Here is a 25,100-nt window from a genome sequence, read left to right as displayed (position 1 = left end):
CTTCACTGCTGGTGGGAATGCTGACCTGTTCAGTCCTTTTGGAAAACAGTATGGACAATCCTCAAAAAATTAGAAATTGAGCTCCCATTTGACCCAGCAATACCACTACTGGGAATATATGCCGGCGAGGCAAAAAAGTGCAGTCGAAATGACATCTGCACTTCTATGTTCATTGCTGCACTATTCACAATAGCCAAAATCTGGAAAAAACCCGAGTGCCCGAGAACAGATGACTGGTTAAAGAAACTTTGGTACATCTACACAATGGAGCACTATATAGCTGTTAGAAAAGATGAAGTCATGAAATTTACATACAAGTGATACTACATGGAAAATATCATGCTAAGCGATTTGAGTCAGAAGGAGAGACAGATTGCATTCATCTGGGGAATATAAAGTAACAGATTGGGAGACTTAACACCCAAAAATAGCCGAGATAAGTACCAAGAGGTTCACTCCATGGTTTGGAGGCCAGCCGCACATGCTGAGGGAGAAGGCAGCTCAGATAGAGAGGGGAGCACCAAGTAAAGGGTGTTAGGAGGACCCTCCCAGGATAAGAGATGTATGCTGAAAATAGACTATAGGCCGAACATGATAGCCACTCAATGATCTTTTGCAAACCACAGAACCCAAAAGGAGAGAGAAAACTTAAGGGAATGCCCTGCCACAGGGTGGGGTGGGATGGGGGGTGGGGGGATGGGAGGGATGGATGCTGGGAGCATTGAAGGTGGAGGGATGGGTACTCAATCACTGTATGGCTGAAACCCAAGCACAAAGATTTGTGAGTCTACAACTGCACCTCATGGTGTTTCACTAATTAAAAAAAAAAAAGCCAGGGCTGTTTTGGCAAACCAGGATGAGGATCACCTCATAAAAATTTCCACTGTTTAGATTGTAAGTGGTCTAGCATAGAATTGCTGTCCATATTCTCCATAAAATAATGCTTCAAATAAAAAAGTATATATATAAATGTATATGTAAAGTAATACATATACATTTATTATTAGAAACATGGGTGTTGTCTTAGTCATAGTTAATTCTGGCATTCAGTAAAAATTCAGTTGCAGATAGTAAACTTCTTCCTTCCAGCCGTGTCCCAAGGTCCCGCCAAGCTATTGGCCCTCCCATGTAAGCTCAGTTCTACAGATAAAGTGTCCACTACTGATGCCTTTGGCCATTTGTTGTTCATTTACTATGTTTCTCTACATATCCCACATAGGAGAGGGATATTTTTTTTAAAAATTCATTGTGAAGGTGGTGATACCTATACATATTTAGATGATTGAGCTAAACTTCCTGATGAAAGTCCGCAAAGTCATAAATTACTCATAATTGAGGATAAAGATTTTGTTCAAGAACTGTATCTTTCTCTTTGTAGGTATATATTCACTTCAAAAGTTAGGTGAATAATTTGTTAATACATTTAAAAATTAACACGAAATAGGTAAATCCTACAGATACACAATCTAGTAAGTGTGAAAAGGAGAGAACTAAGAAAATTGTAAAGGAAAATCTGAATAGGCCTATAAAAATATAAAAGTGTTTTATCCTACAAAGGGACTTTAGGCTTTATGTTAGAAAATATTACATTAGAGGTAATACTTAAGTGTCTGCATTAATAAGTAAAGGATTGTAATAAAAATCTCTATAAAGATGCAGCATACTCACCTGAATAGACAAAGCGTTCAGTATAAATGAATCATTAATTAGCTGTTGAAAAGTATAAAATCCCTTAGCAAGCTAGAGATAAAAAAAAAAAAAACCCTCCTTAATCTTATAATGGGCAACCCCAAGCACAGTGAGTGAATGCCACACTCAGTGGCATGTTGCTGGGAAGTTTGTCTTGCTTTTTAAAGAAACTCCTTTAATATTTCTTGCAAAACTAGTTTCAAGGCTGTGGAATTCCCTAAGCTTTTGCCTGTCCGTGAAACTCTGTATCATTCCTTCAAATCTGAATGATCATCTAGCTGGAGAGGTATGCTTGGGGAGGTATTCATTTCATAGTTGTTTTTTTTTTTCCCCCTCCAATATCCCATTATTATCTTCTGGCTCATGGATTCTAATTTGATGACTCTGTCAGGGACTTTCTTTTGTATATAAATTCCTAGTTTGGTCTTGCTGCTTTCAGCATTCTGTCTCTTGTCTTTTGTCATTCTGGTCACCATGCACCTTTCTATCTGGGCGTATTTTTCCCCAGGACCCTTCTGGCCTCTTGGACTCTGTGCATGAGATCCGCAGTAACTTTGTGAAATTCTTAGCTAGGATTTCTGTAACCTGTGGTTCTTCATCGAATTTGCCTTCCTATTCCTGAGATTCTCTAGATGATTCTTGTGTTGTTCATCTTGACCTCATCCCATGGTTCTCTGATGTGCTCTTCAGTTATTTTCGGACTTGTCCTGAAAAGATTTCCCACATTTCATCATGGGGCTTCTCAGCCTTTTCCTCAGCTATTGTTATTGTGCTACTCATCTCTCTCTCTCTCTCTCTCTCTCTCTCTCTCTCTCTCTCTCTCTCTCTCTCTCTTTCTACATATATGTATATACATATGCACATACATACACACACTATATATATATATATATACACACACACATACACACATATACATATAAACACCATACTCTTCTTTGGCTGGAACAATAGCACAGCGGTAGGGTGTTTGCCTTACAAGTAGCCAACATGGCCGACCCGAGTTCGATTCCTCCACCCCTCTCGGAGAGCCTGGCAAGCTACCAAGAGTATCTCGCCCACATGGCAGAGCCTGGCAAGCTACCCGTGACGTATTTGATATGCCAAACACAGTAACAACAAGTCTCATGATGGAGACGTTACTGGGCCCACTTGAGCAAATTGATGAACAACGGTAGGACTGTGACCATACTCTTCATTTCTGTCACTTCTGAGTGTAGTTTTCTCACTTTGGCTCTCATACTTTCTTGTGCTTTGCTGCTAGTCGGCTTCCTGTGTCATTGTTTCTTTGAGCTCATTGAGCATCTTCAATATGGTGTCACTATACTTCTGAGTCTCTCTCAGAGTTTTATAGAGCTGGTTGGCACTAATAGAACCTTCCAGATTCTGCTGTCCACTCAGTGAGACTGGTGGGCTTCTATCTATCTTCCCCCTTGTATTTGCTGTGTTCCTGCCATACTGAGGGGGGATTCTTGCAGTTAATCCTCTGGCAGTCTCTGAGGAATTAGAATTGAGTGTTGCTCTTTCTTTTCTTGACCTGCCTTCACCCAGAGACAGGTAGTATGAATGTGACCTGTGTTGGGTGTGATGAGTTCATGGCTGTGCAAGTCACGATATGTGGCCAGCGAGAAGATCTTTTTTTAAAAATGAGTTTGACTAAGGATGGTAATTTGTTTAAATGGAAAGTGCATCAGAAACTTCTTAATGCAGTTTGGTTGATTTTTGTTGAGTAAAGGAAACCTGAAAATAGGTTTTAAAAAATATTAATTTAGTAGATAATATTTTAGCTGGTAACTCCTTCCCTTTCATTAATGATGGTGCTAATTATATTTCCCTTGATGAAAGTTTGTAGTATTTCACTTTTGTTTTGTAAATCAGTCCAACTGGTTTATCTCAAGGTACAGTAGGAAGTTGATATGAATTTGTAATTTTGCAAATGTCTATGGAAAATGAAGTATGTCTTCATTTTGAAGCTCACAGAATACAAATTAGAGCGTGAGCACTATGGCATCAGTCAGACTCATTGATCCACGGAATACAGAGTGTTTTGTTCTTTATAGTTTCTCTTCAGCGCAGTCAAGTTTATACTGTTGGCATATTTTCTGGCGAATGCCTGAAATTTCTTAATTTCTCTCCTTTTTAACCACCTCTTTAAGTTTTATATGATTTCTGGTACAATGCATGAAATCTTAGCATGCATGGTATTTATTTAGATGCTTTATTTTTTAAATAAAATGAACTATAAAGTTTTCATCGAGTTGGAGTTGGAGGATATCTGGATTCTCAGCTCAGTTGTGTCACTGGGAAAGCATTTGAAATCTCTTCGAATTAAAGTTTTCTTCTCTGTGAGAGAAGAGATTCATCAGACGTTTCCAGTTAGCAATCAAAGCAGATACGAATTGGTTGGCTTGGTCCAGCATAACTCTTTAATGTTTATATCTTTGATATGACGCACATTTTCTTACTGGTTATAGTCTACAGAACTTCCCACCACATGAGATGCCACATACCTGCATGTAATCCATCTCGCCTTGTTTGTGTTTGAGTTGCAGCCTTTAGTCCAGAAGTCACTTTCCATAATTTCTGAGTTTTGTTTGTTCACTTGTTCTGTTGTGACTGATGCTTTAGCAACACTTTGCCATCATCCCAACATATTATAAAACTGGAAATTTTCTTAATTCTCAGAGAAGAGAAAGGAGTATTTTCATCCTTTGACTATAGTAGGTGATGTGGGTTGTTGACAGATTGTTAGTGGGAAAAAGTCCCTATGAGACGGAGGAATTTTTCATTCAGCTCAGTGGTTGTAATTAGAATGATGCATTTATCCACCCTTCTCTGCAGAAATGTATTGAACGACTGCTATGAGGATGGAAGTTCTGTGACAGGTTATATTTTCACAGTGAAAGTATTTGGCATCAGACAACCACTGGCCTCTTCCTGTGGAGGTGCCGTGTGGTCGGCTTGGCACCCACAGTGCCATTTTCTGGATGCACACTAGCCTTGTTCCAGGATCTGCTAAGGCTGCGTTCTGCTGACACTTATTGTCATTATTTATAGGTGCCATTTTAATTTTTTTTTTTTAATATTTAAAATCACCAGCTAAATCTATAAAATACAGAAGTGGCCTGTACATAGTCTGTTTCTGTAGTTAAGTTTGAGCCATTTACTCATTGAGCGGATAACAGGGCCTAATTCAGTGTTCGGTTATGTTTTTGAATGGTGGAGGAAGTTCCCAGGCATTGGGGTGGTGGTGGTGGGGGGGCATGCTTTCAGTGATCCTTAGGAGTTCAGTGTTTGAGCCTGGTGCTGGGAAGCTGCCGAGGCCCAGTGGTGCCTGTGGGAGTCACAATGGCCATATCTGTGCCTCTTGGGGACCTCCAGGGCTATGTCCTCCAGTGATAGCAGTGTGGGGGAGGTCACTGGTGCCAGGCCCTTGCCTTTCCAGAGCCTGTATCCCACCTCTTTGAACTCGCCCCCCCCCCCCCCCGCCCGCCCCCCCACTGTTCAGTTCTTGGCTTTCTATACTGGCACCTCCGTTCAGGGAAAGATATTGTTTGGAATGTACTGCAGGTATCATCAGGAAATTTTAGCTTGAAAGAAGGCTTAACAGCTGCTGCTCAAATTTCACAAAGGTTGAATAAAAAATTTCAGTATTTACTAATTTATTCTTCAGCATCTTTGTAGAAGACACGTACTGCAAATGGTGAGAATAACTATGCCCATCTTTCTGAATTGGAGAAGTCTTACAAAGGCTTTTAATGTTAATAGTAGCTCTAATTACAGTTTTTTGTTAGGACTGTTGGAGAAGTTACTGTACTTTTGGTCATTTAAAACTAGAAAAAAAAATAACTACAAATTTTAAAATACATAATTCCCTCCCCTCCTCACCCCCCAGATACACATACCTTTAACTAGATAGTAATGTCTGTGATTTTAATATTTCATTTTGTTGTTACAAAAATTAATTCCTGGGGAGTAATCCCTGAATGCAGAGCCAAGAATAAGCCCTGAGTACCACTGGGTATTGCTCTTCACCCCCAAACTATTTCTTAGTCCAGGAATGTAGCACATGTTTAATCTGTTTGAGGCCCTAGGTTTGATCCCTGGCACCACTTGGACCCTGCAGGCTCCATTGACTTAATCCTAATGGGTTTTGGTCATTTGATTCTTCAAGCACTCATCACTGGTCTCAGCACACGGGCAGTGGTCCATATGATACACACACATGCACACAGAGACCCACAGTACATCTGTCTCTCTTCTCTTTTATCTTGTATGTGAAAGTGTTCTAGATTTGTTCGGAGATAAATTGGTTGTTCAGTGATACTTTGAAGGATGTATTTCTTTAAACCAGCTATACTGCATCTTGTTTTGGCATAACTCAGGTTTCTATCACAGAAAACTAATACAACCTTGAAGAATTCACGTCCGTCAGTTACTTAATTCAACAAGAGTGAAACAGTGCTCACTCAATATTTATTTTGCTTTTGTCAGGGGTAAAAGCATGTCTACAAAGTAAAGAATGGGAACAGGAAGAAAAGTATGAAATTCCTGAAGGACCTCAGAGAAGCAGACTCAACAGGGAACAGCTGGTATTTTCCTTTTGATACTATTGTTGTTCTCATTAAAACTTAATATGATTATCACCATCAGGAAAACCTTCTTCTGCCCTTTCCACAAGTACAGGTGACAGACTAAAAGTTTAATTGTGCTTATTTCAAGTGCTTGATTCTGAGAGGTGATCTTGATGAGCAGTAAAATCCAGAAGGCAATAATTTCCTGCGGTTAATGGCTTTTGGGCATCTTGAACATGCCCATAAACCTTTTAGAATCTGAGGTAAGTCTCAGATACAGGAAGTAGCTTGAAAGAAGGCTTAACAGCTGCTGCTCAAATTTAGTTACCACACGTCTTTATTGCCCTATATTGCCGTGTTAATGGATAATATTCCATTATCTGTTGATAGATAAGTGTATTTGGAATGACGAAGAAAAATTGTCCTAGAAGAGAAGTATGCAGTTTTTTTTTTTTTGTCCACAACACACATTGAGGTGTGTTTGATGTCGTAAGTTAACATCCTAGACATGACTTCATAATGTGTTGTACCCCAGAGACTATACCTCAGATACCGTTGGTGCCACACTCTCACAGTGACTAGCCTGGACCTGAATACGGATGGCAGAATCACATCAGGGTTTGTGGACAAGATGTGATACTCTCACGATTTAATTAATCTTAATCTAGTATCCCGAACATATAGCATATTTCAGACACTTTAGTCATTCTTGGGGCTTTAAGTTCCACTAGAGAAGAATGGACATTCTAATAAAAAAACGTAACGGTTAGCACTTTTTGTTTGCTTGGCTGCTGTACATACAAAAACACAGCCAATGTCTGGGAATGAAAGATAACCAGGGTAGTGACCAAATCTTGGGGGAAGAAGGGGTCTAAAGTAGGAAAAGTTGCTTTGCATCAGTATTTTTCATCTGCTTCAAATACAGCTTGTCTCTCTGAATGTCATTAAGTAGATTCTTAGCTGCTTATAACGTTTTTTCTCTCTTTGATAGACAGTGTTTGTAAAAATTAAAAAACTGGGTCTGCTCTTAAACAGCTTCCCCCCCCCCCCCCCCCCCGCCCCTGTAATTTCAGTTGCCGAACCTGTTTGATGGATGCTACTTCTATTTTGGGGGAACCTACAAGCACCATCCGAAGGACAATCTGATGAAGCTCGCCACCGCGGCAGGGGGCCAAATTCTCCTCCGGAAACCCAAGCCAGACAGCGACGTGACTCAGACCATCAACACAGTTGCTTACCACGCCAAGCCCGATTCTGATCAGCGCTTCTGCACCCAGTATATCATCTACGAGGACTTGTCTATTCATCGCCCAGAGAAGGTTCGGCGGGGCAAAGTCTGGATGGCTTCCTCCAGCTGGCTGATAGATTGTGTGATGTCCTTTGACTTGCTCCCTCTTGGCAGCTGAGCACGCGGCCAGATGAACAGTTCCGAGGGAAGGTAGCCAGCACGAGAAACCCAGCCGCTCCATGGAATTCGGGTCACTCGCATCTCTGTAAAATAGGCAGACTCCCTCATATCTTTTTCCCCCCCTTGAATTAAAAAAATAAGACTCCTGCCAGGCTAGGAATTCATTCTGTGTGTACCATTGAGCAGCTGGAATTAATTTGAAGATGTTCTTTTTGTTTAAAACTGGCGTATGGTTTTGATTTATCATGTCTTTCTAGTCAAATAATCAGCTATCAAGAATCAATAAGGAGTTATCAGAACTGTTAGTTAAACATATAAGTAGTGTCATTATTTTAACTCTTTAATGTTCTCTGATAAAAAAAAATTCCATTCTGGCCATTCAGATACGTCATTTGTTAGCATACAAAGAATATTGTCGTATTTGTTCTGACTGTATTATAATGAAAATAGAGTTTTGGTTTCAATGTGCTGCTATAGGTGTAAAACTCTTCTATCCAAAGTTGTCTTACTGTGATTATTTTGTTTCTTCCTGTTTATTTGAATGCCCATTTCTAAATCTTTATCCCCTTTTTTAATCATTTCATCAGGCAATCATGATTTAAATTTTACCTTTACTGTTTTTTTTTATGATAAAAATGATGATCCTTTTGCTCAGGTTGCATATTTTTATTCACCTCCATGCGCTAACTACCAACTTGCTTTATCTACTATACATATCTAGATGCTCAGAGCACTTTCTCTAAGATGTTGTCATATCAGTATTTCTTACGCGATTTCACCAGGATAGCAAATTATCAACCAGACGGATAAGATCAAGAAGCAGTTCTTCCATACATGTTGCTGCATATCCCTAAAATGATAACATTTCTCAAGGCCTAGATTTCTTCCTTAAAGATTTAAAAAAAAAATACTTTTCAGTTGCGATAGAGGCAGAAGTTGGTGCTTATTTGATTTCGCTTTTTGTTCATACCACGCACAAGGCCTTCACTGGCGCAGCGCGGGCAAGGGAGGGTCCCATTGTATGCCCCAGCCCGGTGGATGGGACCCCTCCTGCCACTGTGTGGGGGGTCCTACGGCTCCTGGGACTTGCATGCTGTTTGCTTCCATGACTCAGCAGAGAAAAGTCAATCATGTTCAGTTTCTTTTCAGGGAGTCAAATTCTTCCGTAAGTCATTTTAGAAATGGAGTGTGTATTGCAGTTCTAAAGAGTAGAAGGAAAACACCGAGGTCTGCCTGCTGGGCTCCTCGTGATCCCGCAGGAAGTGGTTCCTTCACCCCTGGAGCTGCGTGTGGAAGAGTCTGCGGGTGACTCGCTTCCTTCCGTTCTCCTTATCATCCATGGGATTTGAGAGTTTGAGGGTCAGCCGATTATTTCAGGATAAATTTTTGTTTAATTCCTCCTTTGACATGTTGCTATTTCACATAAGAAATATGACCACAATAATATACGGCTGACCCTGACCTTCAAAGGTGAATTTGCTCGGAAACGTTTTCTACCAACCAGTAATGTGTTTGTCCCACATTTCATTCTAATAGAGAATGATGAACTCTGTGGCACCAGATAGATCTGAAGGTTTAGATAATGTCTGGATTAAATAATTTAAGGCTCTCTGGGATTTGGGTTGTCATTTTTGATTCATAGCTGACTTTTAGTCACTTTCCAATTGCCTCATTGGTCACATTCTTCGACAGGTTCAGTCTGTTCTCTGAATCGCTGTGTGTAAATCACCACTGGGGCTTGCTGCATGCATTCCTTCATTTATTTTCCTGTTTTCCCTTTTCTTACATATTTTTTCAGTCTCACTATTAAGCAGTTTTATTTTTGGTTTCTTAAATATTTATTTTGACAGCAGTTGATTGATGTTTAGCTCTTGAAGCTTGTACTTTTCCGTATAGATTTACTTGTAATTATTTTCATTTTCCTATCACTGAATCAAGTTTCCATTTTAACTTAAATCATTAAAGTTATTGTGTTCCCTTCTTTCGTCTATGGGAGTGACTTATTCTAACAAAACTTCACCTTTTTGAAAAAAAAAACATTAATGCTTTTCAAATGAGTTTAGTAGAAATACATCCACTAAGATTTATTAGATATTTTATTACCAAATACAGTTTTGAATCAGTATAATCTTATTAGGTTTGGATGATAAGTAAGGATGTCAATTTTTACACTGCAATTTCTTTATGATTCTCTTATAGTTGATTTTTTTTGGTAGCTTTTCCATAATGTTAAACTTGGCTTTTATTTTCTAGTTCTACTTGACATTTTGTAGATTTTTCTCCCCTGGATCGCTGCTATTTTGTACTTACTATTTCCATTGATAATGTACCCTATTTAATTTGTCCTTTTTTCTTTTTCTTTCTTTTCACTTGCTGAGGCATGGAGGCCAGATAGGAACTATATTAGAATTCTAACTGAAGTAAGAAGGAACACTGTGCCAGGGTTTTGATGATTTCCCTGAGATAGATACTTAAATTTTCATGGATAACAATTTGTCAATTATCTTGTGTCTTGATTTCTTTTGAGCCAGCTTTTGTGGATTTGTCAGTTTAATGACTTCTCCAAAAAGATGATATTTGGGGAGGATTGTTTTTTCCCTGTGGGGATGAGAAGCTGCAAGATGGGGGTGTTGTCACCTTGGTTGTTAGCTGTGATTGCCTCCATGGGTTGGGAAGACAAAGAGTTCGTTCTGCTCTGCAGGTTCACAGATCTCATTATCGTCACAACTGTCTATTCTCTAACCAGAACACATTAAAATGGCAGGAGTTAATGCCTATTTTATTCAACAACCATAAGGAAACGGCAAATTATGAACTTAATGGCTGTCTTCCTAAGTCAGTCCTTTTCAGAGATGCACATCAAAGGCTGTAATAACATGAAAACCGAGCAGTTCTGATGTCTTTCAGCCAACTAACATGCATTGTGTTTGGCTACTTTGCTGCACATGCTCATGAATTAGGAATTGTCGATGATTGTGTAGCTTTCTAAAACACAGAATGCGCCTTTTGAAACTGGTAAGTTTCTATTCCAGAGCAAGCATTAGACAGAATTCTGACTTACAGGGTGTAACCAGCACCACAGACTGATCCTGAGCATATGCTGGCTGGGAGATTGGGTTATGGGAAGGGACCCGTTCTAACACTGTGTTATAAGTCCGTTGATGTAGGCTGGTCAGCCAGCTCTACTAGTCTAGCTAACTTGTGTCTGTAACATTGCTCAAGTGCTCCTCATCCGAGGGACCCGGAGTGTAGAGGAAGCACGCAGAGGCTCACCTCAGGAGGAGCCATTCGAGGTAATACTCTAGGCAGCTCATTCAACAGTGACGTCTTGCTAGTACAGCCGAGCTCAGTCCTGAGTAGTCGGGCTCTGGTCTGCAGCCCTCACTCAACTGCTTCACTCTTCTCCCTTCCCTTGACTGCTCTTGGCCTTGGTGACAACCAGGACCCACCCTGTCTATCCAGTGTCTCTTCTCTGACTCAGCCCATCTGTACCTGTCGAGTTTCCCATCTGTGTAGCCTCGTCTGCCCGTTCAATGACAATTTGTTTAGATTTTATTCTTTGAGTACACTTGTTTTGGATCTGGAAACAGTTTCATCCTTTGTCCTTAAGATATGCACCTTAGGGACTGGAGAGACAGTACAGCGGGTAGGTTATTTGCCTGGCATGTGGCCAACTCGGTTTCTATCACCTGCATCCCATATGGCCACCAAGTACCACCAGGAGGGATTCCTGAGTGCAGAGCATGGGGTAAGCCCTGAGCTACGCCAGGTGTGGCCCCAAAACCAAATTAATAATAATAAGCAACAGCAGCAGAAGATATGCGTATTAACACTCACCAGACTTCTGCCAGCGATCACAAACACTTTAGGCGATCATACGTCTTCTGCTTAAAACAAGGAGGCAGATCAATCTTTTCTGCCTTTACTTCATACTTTGTGAAATTCAGATTTTTATTAATTAGTAATACTGCAGATTGGCCAATCACCCCCATTCATCTGCTCCACTCTATACTGACTAAAGACAATATTCTGCTATTCAACAAAATATAAAGGTATTTTGTGTGGATTTTATTCATGAGTATAAAGGCCCTCCAGTTGATCATCGATTTGCTCGAGCGGGCCCAGTAACGTCTCCATTGGAGACTTTGTTGTTACTGTGTCTGGCATATCGAATACGTCACGGGGAGCTTGCCAGGCTCTGCCGTGCGGGCGAGATACTCTCGGTAGCTTGCCGGGCTCTCCGAGAGGGGCGGAGGAATCGAACTCGGGTCGGCCATGTTGGCTGCGTGCGAGGCAAACGCCCTACCGCTGTGCTATTCATGAGTATCTCCCAAGTTTTTAAATAACTGCCTACAAAAATGTTTTATAATTGCAGTAGAAAATATGTAAATGACATAACTCTAAGGAAGAAAATAGTCTTCAAGGAACCATAAACTGACAAAATTAGTTTGTTCTGCTTTCATAGTGTTTAAAAATTGGTTGAATATTTTTCCTAGTTCCTACTACTCCTTACTGTCTCATTAACCCTTCCGTTTTATATTTTGGGGATTTGGAAATACTGAGTTAATTCACAGACCAGAAAATTACTGATATTCTTGTCTTCAATGCAAGTACACAACTTTTTACAACTTAGGAAGTAAATGCTATAGTTTTTTTATATTTTCCCATGTAGTGAAATACACATAATTCCTTCTTCCCTTTTTTTGCTGCCACACCTCATGGGTGCTTAGGGCTTAATCCTGCCTCTGCACTCAGAGACTGCTCCTGGTAGACTTGGGGACCATATGTGGTGTCAGGGAATTGAACTCAGGACAGCTTCATACAAGGCAAATGCCCTAGCTGCTGTACTATCACTCCAGTTTTTTACACATGATTTCTGATACTTAACATTGAATTGAAATATATTTAATAAAATCTGAACTATTGACTGGATTGCTTCCACTAAACATCTTTACATATGTATTTGCTTCTAGGGGTAAGGGAGCAATTTCCTTGACAATGTCAAGCTAAGTCATCATTAGCATTGCCATCTCAGCAGAATTCATTGCACACCCTACACATTTAAATTGAGACCTCTATTTGTGCTTAAAATTCAAAAATTAGAAAATGAGCCTTAATTGATTGCTACGACTTTCGTGAGTTGATAAAAATTTGCATGCAATGTTCAGAACACTACAGCACTTCCTTCAAGAGCAGCAGTCCGGGGTAGATAAAAGCATGAACTATTTTGATAGAGATGCTGGAGGTCATCTTACCTGTAAAATGCAGAAACAGGCCCAGGGTCTAGCTCATCGCTCATTGACTGTTGCACCTAAATAGGTACACACTACTGGAAGGCTAAAGCAGCCGCTATTTCAGGAGCTGAGTTGACTAGGCTAGTCTTGAGCATCTGGGGCAGAAGCGGGTGTCATCCATTCCTTGCTGTATCCCCACGTCTACCTTGGCACATAGTATCAACACAGCAGGGGTTTATGTTTGTCTTGTTTTGGAGCCACACCCAGTTACACTGAGCTCATTCCTCACTCCTGAGTCTCGGGAGCCCCTAATTGGCTGTTTCTCTGGCCCCACGACAGCCGATGTTTTTTTTTTTTTTAAAGACTTTAATGGGTCTGGAAAGCTATCTCTCCTTTCAGGCAGCACCAAGCAACTGCTCTGGTAGAATGTGAGTTTCTCCTATTAGAAAGTAAAGTATTCGGTTCTGAAGTGACAGTAGGATGTTTGCCTTGCACACGTCCAACCCGGGTTCAATTCCCAGCATCCCATATGGTCCCCTGAGCACCACCAGGAGTAATTCCTGAGTGTAGATCCAGAAGTAACCCCTGAGCATTGCTGGGTGTGACCCAAAATGAAAAAAAAAGTCAAGTATGCTGGGTCTAAGAAGCCTTCAGTAAGATGAAATGTCTTAAAGCAAAGAAACATTCACCATTAATTTATATGGAAAATACCTTTAGCATTCAACATCGCCTAGCAAGTCTGTAACACCTTGAAAGGAGGCCTGATAGGAATGCATGCTTTTGTAAAGGGCGTTGTATGGATGTGTCACTGTGGCTCTCCTGGATAGCACCCCTTCTGATTGCTGCAAAACAAACCAGAATGCTATTCTCACATCTAGCCCTTTGAAGCAGAAGTGCATATCCTCTTTGGATTTTTTCCGGTTAGCAGAAACAGGTCCTAATGGAGGTTTTCCGTCTGAGCCAAGTGGTGTAACTCAGGCTTTCCAAGAGGGATGTCGCTCTGTATCATCACTAAACTGAACCTTGTTTTAATTAAAACTTAGGCAATCTTTGTGTTTGTTGCTCTTCACACGCACACCTGATGGAGCAGTTTCCCGTCAGTAATTCCAGCTAAGTACTAGGAGCCCGTGCATTCCAAGTTGGGGGTGCAAGGGGTTAAAAAGAAAAACCAAAACCAGTGGTGCTGGACTAATAGTACAGAGGCAGACCTTGCACACAGCGGACCCCTATGATCCTTGCTCCCCGGCACCCCGTGTGGCTCCCCAAGCCTGCCAGAAGTGACCCCCTGAGCGCAGAGCCAGAAATAAATTCTGAGCACTTGCAGATGTGCTGAGAAACAAAACCAAAGAAGTTCTAAGCTTGGAGGGAGAGAAAATGGAAGGAAAAATATAACTTGAATGAATAGTCATAATGTCTGCTTGTAATTCCTAAAGTTCCATGTCATTGCTTTAACACCATTTATTGTTGGAAATTTACTTGTGATCTGATCCTCACCATTTAGAGGTTAATTTTTGATTCAGGGATCCAATGCAACACAAAATGTGTGTGTGTGTGTTTGCATGTTTAACTGTGGCTCTTACATATATAGCTGATTGCTCGATATGTTTCTAAAACTATGGTGTAAAGAGTTTACAATAGAATATGGTAGTGCATGTACCTTAAAATCATCACCTTTTTCTTAGTGGTCATTTCGGGGAATGGGTCATACCTGGCTGTACTCAGGAGGAGTTACTCCTGACTACATTCAGGGGTCACTCCTGACAGGTTTTGTGGGGACCATATCGGATGTCAAAATCAAACTTATATCAGCCGTGTGCAAGGCAAACACATCCCCGCTGTAGTCTTTCTCCAGCCCTCATAATTTCTCTTTGGTGAGTGCTAAAGTTTTGACAGCTGGTGATAAATTTCGATTAGTATTCTGGGTTTGTAAGTAATGATTAACAAGTATGATAGTTAATTTATATTGAAAAGGCATGAATACATTCTGAAAAGTAGAGTCTGAGAAGATTTTTTTTTTCTTTCTATTGACCTTTCTTTTGCAGATATAGTGGCCTGCGGACAAAGAGCAGGCAATTGACTTTTCTGTAAGTGTCCTCTTATTTCAAGTGATTTGAGAAGATTCACTCGCAATTATATATACACAGTTTATCCTTTACCTTCTTAAGGATGTAGATCTGGTTTTACATCTTAAAAGGCACTTGAACAAGCTCCTAATACTGATTTACTCACCAATTTGTACATTGATTCATTGAATATTTATGGAGAAACTACCAGGCTTCCGGCTCTCTCTCTCTCACCTGCGGCAGCGAAACAGAATAAGACACAACTCCATCCTGGGTGGTCTCATTCTCACAGCTGAGTCGGGTCAAGAAAGGGGTGATTGGGCTGAAGTGATAGCACAGAGGGTAGGGCCTTTGCTTGCACGTGGCCGACTCAGGTTCGATTCCCAGCATCCCATATGGTCCCCCGAGCACTGCCAGGAGTAATTCCTGAGTGCAGAGCCAGGAGTAACCCCTGTGCATCGCCAAGTGTGATCCAAAAAACAAAAGAAAAAAAAAGGATGAATGTGTGACCTCAAAAGTGGATTTTCTTGGGTTGGTGGTTTTTTTGAGTATTGTATGAAATATCTACGAACAAAAAACTACCAAGTTTGAATTATTGTACCATTTAAGTAAATGGATCCGGTCCCTCCACATTTCCCAGAATTTCTCCTTTACCCGAGTATGACATCACTTGTCCTGTCCCACATTACCCAGTCCACTGTATGTCCCTCGCTGCCTGCCCACTTCCTCTCTACTGTAGGATGACACTGGTTTGTCCTTCCTCCCTTGCCACAAGGAACTCAGGTTTATTACAGTGCTCCTGAGGCACTTCCATTCCATTGTGTTTATCTGTAAACTCTTCCATATGCTCTCCTCCCCAACTAGTTAATCAGCTTTTTCCCCTAATCAGACTCTGTTAACTTGTAAGGTCAGATTTCTCAGAAATCTATGATTTTATATCTGTGAGTGAAATATTGTCTTTCTCCTCTCTTTATGTCTTATGAATAGTTTAAAGCAGTGTCCTTTTTGTATAGATACAGGAAGACAGTTAATATTGTGCTTTGTAATTTAGGATTTAATTGGCTTTGAATATTACTCACTCCCAGGCATCTGCTTTCTCGACTTAAGCTTCAGTTGCCCTTAATTCCTAGCACCCCAAAAGCAAGGTCCCGACAAGGGAATGAATGGACTCAGGGCAATCAGTGAGCTACCCTGGCATTGAAATGGGTCAGGCCAAAGTGCCACGATTCTTAACTCTAAGTTAAGACCTTAATTATAGACAAATGCTGTCATGATACAAAAGTAACAATGAGACTAGGACCCTGCTAGGGATAGGAAAGACTATCTGGCCTGAACACTGTAGTCTGAGATTGAGATGGCCCTAGGAGAGCAATTCTGTAAGTTTAAGGTATTTCTTACCATATGTATGCTTATATGTTTGTTGGACAAGGAGAGGAGAAACACACCCAGGGGATTCGGCTCTAGGGTGGGTCGACCTGATAATGAGCAGCTTTCCCAGGGAAAGAACTCTACCCCTATTGATTGTGACCACACCTATGTGTAATTGTTACCTCAACCCCTCATGGTTTTGGGATTTAACTAAACTGTAAGAGTGGGCTGGGGGATCAGGATCCAGACTACAGAAGGAGAAAGAGAAAGGGGATCCAGACTCCAGAGCCAGAAGGAGAATGAAGAGGGATCGAGGAGGAGAATGGAGGAGGAGGAAGTAGAAGAGAGAGACAGGAGTGGATAGAGAGAGGATTGGAATAAACTGCAACTAAGACCAACCAGCCTGGTCCTCATTCCTTCTTTTGCCTGCCCATCGCCATCAACCTCCCCAGGTGGGGGAACCAGCTCGAGACTACCGAACATGGGCAGCGGGAGAGATAGACTGCTGCTGTCTTTTTGTGTTTACGCACTCTACGATGGCCCATCCTTGTGCCACTCGCCATTCTGTTCACACCCTCCAAGACTGAAATCAGGATATTGGGCCTCTCTTGGTCTGTACCCTAGCCCTTCCCTGACATTCTGGCTTTCCTCAGATATCAGGCCACAGCTACGGGCTCCGGCAAGTGGCTGAAATCCCTATTTTCTTGCCCGATTCTGCCATTTGGGCCTTAGCAGTGCCGGATTCTGTAGTCTCTGGCAAAACTGAGTGTGCCGGAGAGTCTAGCTGGGACTTCCTCTTATCTGCTGTCATCGCCCACCACCAGCCATCCCATTTTCTATTTTGACTGGATGTCTTTTCCATGGACAAGGTTTAAACTGGCCACCAAAACTCACTAGTTCACCTGCCACTCCACCCTTCCACTCTACGGTGTCAATTATATCGGCATTGTTTTTGGTAAGACAATAGGATTTTATTACATGTCCCCAGAATCACCTCCATAGTGGGCAGTTCTGTGTCAGGATATTGTCATAGAAATATTCTCATTCCACAGGATGCATTGGTAGAAGAAACACTCGGTATTTGTTATGGACGTAATCAGCTTTTTTGATTTTTTGTTTTTCTTTTTAAAAAATCTTGGTCTAAATCTTTGTGTTAGACAAATTAATCCTCTGCTATTCTCTAAACACTTTAAAATTTTACTTGACTGATAGTTCTGGATCTTTATAGGAGAGAATGACATGTTATCAATATTTTATTAGAGAGTATGTTTTTTCCTTTAATTAAGAAGTCAAGTCAGAAATAGGAAATGCAGCTTGCTGAAGCCATGAATAGGAAATGAGGTTTTTGCTATCAGTGTTTAATTTGCTAAGTTAGCAACTTTAATCTCAAGATAATTTAAACAGTAGTTAAGACTCTCTAGATTTATTTCATCTACCTTATTTTTTTTTTCAAAGCGCATCTTTTTAATATTCATGCTTGTTTTCTATTAATTTAGAAGCAGTCATGAAAAGGGAGTTTCTTCTTTTAGAAACTTTTTTTTTAATTTTCCATTTTTGTAGCAATTTGTGTACATTATTTAAAAAGTCAAATAGTGCTAACAGATTTAGACTACAACGCATCCGTCTCCTGTAGCTCTCATTCTTGTCTTTGTAGCTGTCTTCTAACATAGTAATGTGTGTGCCCTGTTCATTCTCCCACTAATCCTGAGGAACCTCCCTATTGATTTCCTGTTATGGTGGGCGATCATTTTAGTATTCAAAGCTTCCTTCTCTTCCTCCCACCGGCATCCCAGTAGGCAATATTAGTCTCTTTTCAGGGTTCTCACAATTATGACTGGAAAGAATCTCTGTATTTTCAAGGTATTTGCAATAGTTTCCTTCTACTGTTTTTGTAAGCCTTTTTGTTTTTTTCAATTTTAAGAAAGTTTGTACTTTTGAATTCATGGCTACTACTTTCACTACTTTCAGATCTCTCTGAAAAGCACCTAACAATATATTTTTTTGCCCAAGACAAACTTGTTTGATTAAATGGTTGTTTCCATTTTGGAGATATTCTCCCATACTCTCATGCCCACACCATTTTCTTTTCCTCTAACTGACTTCTTATCTTTCACAGATCCTGGGAACCCTATTAATTTTTCCCATTTTCTACCTTTTTTTTTTCATTTTCTACCTTTTTTGAAGGATTTTTGGTCCATCTCTGTCAATGCTCAACTCCCAGCTACATACTCAAGAGACCATATACAGTGCCGGAGATTGATTTGGGGTTTGCTACATGCAAGACAAAAACCGTAACCCCTTTTCTATTTCTCTGGTCCCACTATTATTATTATTATTATTATTATTATTATTATTGTTATTACTATTGGGGGGTGGAGGTAATGGAAAAATGTATTCTGTACACATCAGATGTTCAAATATCTCAGACTGTCACAGGGATCTTGTGGGGTAAAAGAGAGTTCTACAACACAGGTTGCAATTTTAATTTTTAATTAGTTTTAATTAACTTAAAAACTTATTCGTAGTGGAGTTCCATGCATTTGGTGTTCCAACACTATGTCCATCACTGTGGAATTTTTCTCCATCATTGTTCTCAGGGCAGAGCCCGGCAAGTAATTTGTGATGTATTCAGTATGCCAAAAACAGTAACATAACGGGTCTCATTCCCCTGACCCCGAAAGAGCCTCCAATATGGCAGCGTTGGGAAAGACGAGTAAGGAGAGGCTGCTAAAATCTCAGGATTGGGATGAATGGAGACCTTACTGGCACCTACTCGAGTAAATCGATGAATAGTGGGATAACAGTGATACAGTGAATGTTCTCAGTTACCTGCCCTCTCTACTTTATTATAAATGCTGTTATTGGGCAGTTCTGGGGTCAGGGACTGGCCCTTACAAGTACGAGGCACCCACTCCACCACTGAGCCATATTCCCAGCCATCCTTTAGAATGATGTTTCTGAAGAACTAAGTCGCTCTCTACCCAGAAAGCCTTGTTATTTATTCAGTATGCAATATTCTCTATATGACTATCAGCACATTTAAGATTAGTTCTTTTAGCAGGAAGCCCTTCAATCTTGTGTTTTTCTGACCAGACACTTTAGTATAGAAATCACTGTAGGCTTATACTCAGGCTGTGGTCACACCAGATGTATTGAGATGTAAATGAAAGCTCAGTGGGAGGGAGCTGTGGCTTTTAAAATAAAGCATCTCTGTCAGATAATGTCTGTCAGATAATGATGCAACCAATGATAAGTTCAGTCAGTGATGACTAGCCAGACATTTCAAGAAACTGAATATCAATTGAAAAGCTGATTAATCTATAGTGGTGGTTGAAGGAAGGCTGAACAAGAAAGCTGTAGGTCTAATAATTGCTTTATGCCTTTTCATGTTCACTGTAATTTCTTAAAAGCTGGCAGGTACGCTAAACCTCTTCACCAAAAGATAAACTTGTGGGTTTGTGGCTTTTCATCTCTAAGAAGATAGAGTCACTCAGTTTTCAATATAGCTGTATATCTTGGGGGTTTTTAGAAGCAATAAGCCCCTAAACCTGCTTCCGGTAGTAAATAATTCAGAGATCATATCTCCAGGTGGTTACTGCTGAGACTTCCCTAAGCTGGTAAGTATTTGGGCAGGAGAGGCATCCAGAGAATCAAAAATAGGGACTTAAGACTTGATCACAACCTTGATGGGCCCATCCATCTAAAAGTGACATCGAATGCTAAGTGTCAAGAAATTGTGACTGAGAATCTTGATGATGATGTTCCTTTGTAAATCATTTCCATTTGTAGAGGACCATCTGGGTAACTGAAGTAGCTCAGTGCACCAGTTGTCGTGTTTAAAGGCTGGCTCACGTGTTCAATGGAATTCTCAACTTGCTTACTCATCACCATTACATTTTTCCTTTTTCTCCATTTCTTACTTGTGTATTTTATTCCTGCCTATTCTGTCACCAAATGTTTCCAGTGGGTTCTTCCTGGACAGAAAGTTTTCTACCTTTGCCCCTGTCCCATGTGTGCCATGTTTTGAACATGGGAATAATTGCAGTATCATCATCATCTTCTTCTTTGTTGTTGTTTTAGTTCTGTTGTTTTTAGGGCTTTGTTGTTATTTTTAGATAGATTTCCATTCACCCCAATCCACTGTTTTCCCTCTTTGTTTTGATTTTACTCCTTGATGACTATTCCATAGCATTCAGTCTCAACAGTTCTCAGTTTTGATGCTTTTAAGTTATTTTTTAATATTGTCAACCAACTGGAAAATATTGTCCTACAAGATTCTTGAACTGTCTTTATTAGTCAGCAAAAGTTCACCTGTTTCAAAGAATGGGACACTTTTCAATTTTAATAATAATAATAATTCCCTACCTTGTCGAGGTCACTGCCTTTCAGATTTATTCCCGAGTCAGAAGGCAGGCATTTATTACTACACTAATGTCAAGTAACCCTCATGTTCTCATTTCATCTTCATGATAAATACATCGAGACATTATTGTGCCTTTTACAGAGGAAACTGCATGTCCTCTCGTAAGTTTCTTGCCACAATCTTTCAAGTAAACTTTACAGTAAAATGAGCCCTTTATCATCATACTGTCTTTCAGGGCTCAGGGTCTCTACACTTGCTACTTGAGGGTCCAAATAATTAAAATTATTTTTTAATTTTCTCTCTTATTTATTAGTTTTCTTTTTCTCTTCTCCACCACAGATTTTTACTTCCTCCAGGTTGGTAGCTAAGAGTTATCTAAAATGTTATTTCCAATTACAGATAAAAATCATGAGTTTTTGCTTGGGATCTCAGGGTTTACTTCTGGCTCTGTGCTCAGGGTTCACTCCTAGTTGTACTTGTCCCCCATAAGCAATGGTGGGGAGTGAACTGAAATTGACTGCATGTTGGGCAAGTGCCTTACCTCCTGAACTTTCTCTCTGGCCCTTTTGTCCCATTTTAGAGATCATAAAGCGTATTCTGAATGTTTCTGTAAATAGACCAAATTTTATGCAACTCCTTTTATTCCCATTTGAAAACTGAGCCCAGATGATCCAACTCCAGAACCTGTTCTCATACTTCTACAACACCTCTGAACTCAGACATGGCTCCAGAAGTCTTTGGGGCTAAGACTTGCACCTCTTGGTCCCCCAAGTAGCAATTGTAGAGACCCTGAGCCCTAAAAAAGCAGTGTGATGATAAAGGGCTCATTTTACTGTAAAGTTTACTTGAAAGATTGTGGCAAGAAACTTACGGGAGGACATGCAGTTTCCTCCGTAAAAGGCACAATAATGTTACAATATAGTTATCATAAACATGAAATGAGAACATGAAAGTCAATTGACATCAGTGTAGTAATAAATGCCTGCCTTCTGACTTGGGAATAAATCTGAAAGGCAGTGACCTAGACAAGGTAGGAAATTGTTCTTACTATTATTTTAATATAACATGAAATCTGGAGGCAAATCTGCTAGGCTGGTGGGGGAGGGGATCCCCTCTCCACCTTGCCTCATTATTAGAAGCTATGAATGACATAGTACATTTGCATCATATTCTCTTTCTATTTCTTTGTTTTGTTTGGGGGCCACACCCAGTGGTGCTCAAGGATTACTCCTGCCACTGAGCTCAGTTCACTCCTAGCAGGGCTGTGCGACCACACGTGGTGCTGGGGATCCGGGTGGAACTTGAGTTCATGGCATGCTAGGTAGGCTACCCTACCTGCTGTACCATTGCTCTGGCCCTCTGGTCCATTATTCTTAAATTCTCTCTTCCCCTCTTACTTCCCTCCATTGTTAATGTTGCAGTGATCAGGGATCACATGCATGCCTTGTTGCAATGTTGTGCCCCATTGCATCTCCCTTGGGGGTATGACTATCTGGTTAAAAATTAAGAGTCCGTGTCTCTTAATTTTTGATGAATAAAAAATAAAGAGTAAAAGAGATCACTAGTTCTGCCAAACACACTAAGTAAACTGCTTCTTTTGTATCTTTGGTCACAAAGCCCCAAGACCAACCCGGCTACGAAGTGCTGACTCAACAACAAATGACTGCTAACGAAGAAACAGTTAATCTACATATGTGTGTGTGGGGGGGGCGTGTGTGCATATCATGTATATATGCAGTGATCATGCATGTATCATGGACTAGAAACAGGTGTAGAATGAACAAGGCACAAAACAAAGGGAAAAATTGAGCTTGTGGTCAGCAGCAAAACAAAGCAAGAACAGCAAGGGGAAGTCAAATGGAATGAATTTGAGAGACTCCTCTTTTAAAAAATTAAGTATGAGCTTGGCTGTGGCAGCACTATGTATCCCATGCTGATATATATATATATATATATATATATATATATATATTTTTTTTTTTTTTTTTTTTTTTACAAAGGTCACATTTAGATTTTCAGTTGATTTAATTGGTAAGACAGAAGTAGGCTGCTTTGGGCTTGAATTCCACAGGGATTGATAACCTGGCCTTTTGTCCTCTGACTTTGGCCAAGCTTCTCGTCCATGAGTGAAACCCAGAGAAAATCACTGTGGATTTCTGTCCTGGGTGAAAACAAACCAAAGACAACACATATTTGCTTAACAATTAAACAGCAGAGGGCATCATATTTTCTCTAAAAGGCAAGAGGATGTAGACGGTGCCCAATCATATGTCTGTGGCTGGCTTGGGTTGTAATGGTCATAACGAAGGGTTCATTAGTCATCAGCCTACTGCATATTGGCTCATTCCTGCAGTAAGGCTTTTTGGCATCTGAGATTTTACTAAGATGATGCAGTGGCTTATTGGCATTTGCCTTGTGTATCGTTTGTTTCATCAGCCTTATTGGTCTGTAAAGGAAAAGAAGTCTTCTGTGCCCAGGGTAGATGGCTCCAACAATTTAATAAAGTTAATTTAACCTCGGGTACATGATATGATTATCTCTAGATAGAATTTTAGTATCATTTCATGTGACAAACTTGAATTATTTTGAGGTCAAATGTGGAAAAACGTTATGTTAAATACATTTCTAAGGTTTAGATAGAACAAAGAAAAATTCACTCTTTAGAACAGGAACTTCAGCAGTATTGAGGTTCACTAGAAAACCAACTGGCGATACTTAACAACCAAGATAATAAATAGCAAATAAATAAGTTTTTTTAGCCATGTATTTGATAAATTAAGTAAAAGAATCTTTAAGAGGTATAATATAAGATGACATGTCTAGACTCACTGCTAATGTTCATTATCTCATAATACTGAAACAGGGCTAAGCTGGAAGGATGCCTTTCTTGAAATATAAAAATTATGATTTTAGTATGCTTGCATTTGAATGAGCACTACCATGTGTATGTTTCTTTTGCATCTGATCTTATAAAACTTAGGTTTACCCTTTCACAAGATAAGCCGTTTCAGATAAGATTTTTGCTTATTCAGTTAAACATGGGGACCAAAGCAGAAAAAAATTTTTTTCTCCCATATAATAAAAACAACTAGAAAAATTAAGAAAGCAACTGGCAAAAAATAGTTAAATACCAGACGATCTGAATTTTACCAATACTGCAGAACTGTTTTTAAGAAGTCACAGGTTTAAGTCTCCATTGCCCTTGGAGGAAAATAGGGACATTTGTGTCCTGCAGTTATGAGTCTAGCCAGTTTCATTCTGGCATTGATGGAGTTTGCTGGCTTCAACTACTGGGGTTTTGCCATGACAAACATAAAAGCTGATACAATCCTACAGAAATCCTGATATTTATGTAGATGTGTTCTCCATAGCTTGAAGGATTCTGCTTTCCCTAATTTCAAATCACTGCCAGGCATGATTGGGTCAGTACAATGTTTCTCAATTTCTTGAAGCCCTGCTACATATTTCTGCCACATAAGAGTCAAGGATTTGTTAAATTAAATCACCATCTCCTCATAATAAGATCTGTGACTGCCATTCTTAGGTCAGAGCAGACTCTCACATTCACTACTTGAGATGTCAAGTATTTCTGTCTATCAGAACAAATTCAGTCTTGTATGAAAGCTGGCTCAAATATAACATTTGCTAACTATGGCTATTTATTTTATATATTAAGAATGTAACGCTGAAATCCATTTTGAACAATCGCAGCAAAAGACTGCTTTAGCTTTTTAGACCATTGCCACTTTAGGTAGCTCTGAAATCAGAATCCAGTGGGCAGTGTTTTTGATTCATGTAGTAGAATGGCATGTGTTTTGCTCACGGTAGCAGTATTGACTCTGCAGAGGATATGGTTGTAAAAAACATATTTTTTTCCCTGAGTATGCTAAGCATTCATTAATCAGAAGACACGTGGAAAGGAAATATATTTTCATCTGAGGTACTGTTTTTACAAAGCCTCTCTTTGACAATAACCACACTTTATCTCTTCGTCCTTTACAATATTCTGTAATTTCTAATGCAACATAAAATAAATTCACACTCTCCTCTGGAAGGCAGCCCTTAGGGGTTCTGCCATCATTCTCTCAAGGTTTAGTAGAGTGTTTGGTCTGAAGTAGCCTCATACAGCGACCAGCCCATCACTCCTGAAGAGCTGGATGCAGTTTCCAATACGGCATGCACTATTCAGCTGAACAAATCCTTTCAAAGCTTTAAAAAAAAGCAATAAGAACAAAATTTATGTTTTTGGCTGCTAGGGCTGGGTCCCTTGGGATAAAGAGTGGCCTCACCTGCCCCCCCTCCAGGGGCACCACAAATGAAACAGCCTGGCGTGGAGTCCAGTGGCATGACTATGGTGAGTGTCGTGTGTTATGCCCTCTTCCAAGAGAGAAGGACAATGAG

At 40.1% G+C, this 25,100-nt stretch overlaps 1 protein-coding gene across 1 annotated transcript in view; it reads left to right on the top strand.

Annotated features, from left to right (window-relative positions):
• Positions 1–7,777, top strand: part of BARD1 (BRCA1 associated RING domain 1) — an 87,018-nt gene extending 79,241 nt beyond the window's left edge. Inside the window, exons 11-12 of the mRNA XM_056111816.1 lie at positions 6,184–6,281; positions 7,337–7,777. Of these exons, the coding sequence (XP_055967791.1) occupies positions 6,184–6,281; positions 7,337–7,669 (431 nt within the window). The 3' untranslated portion in view covers positions 7,670–7,777. The remainder of the gene's footprint in view (positions 1–6,183; positions 6,282–7,336) is intronic.
• The last annotated feature ends 17,323 nt before the right edge of the window (positions 7,778–25,100 follow it).

The sequence above is a fragment of the Sorex fumeus genome, unplaced genomic scaffold, assembly GCF_029834395.1.
Source record: "Sorex fumeus unplaced genomic scaffold, SorFum_2.1 ptg000014l, whole genome shotgun sequence".
NCBI lineage: Eukaryota > Metazoa > Chordata > Mammalia > Eulipotyphla > Soricidae > Sorex > Sorex fumeus.
The sequence above is the reverse complement of the archived record's forward strand: the minus strand, read 5'-3'. Positions and strand labels throughout refer to the sequence as shown.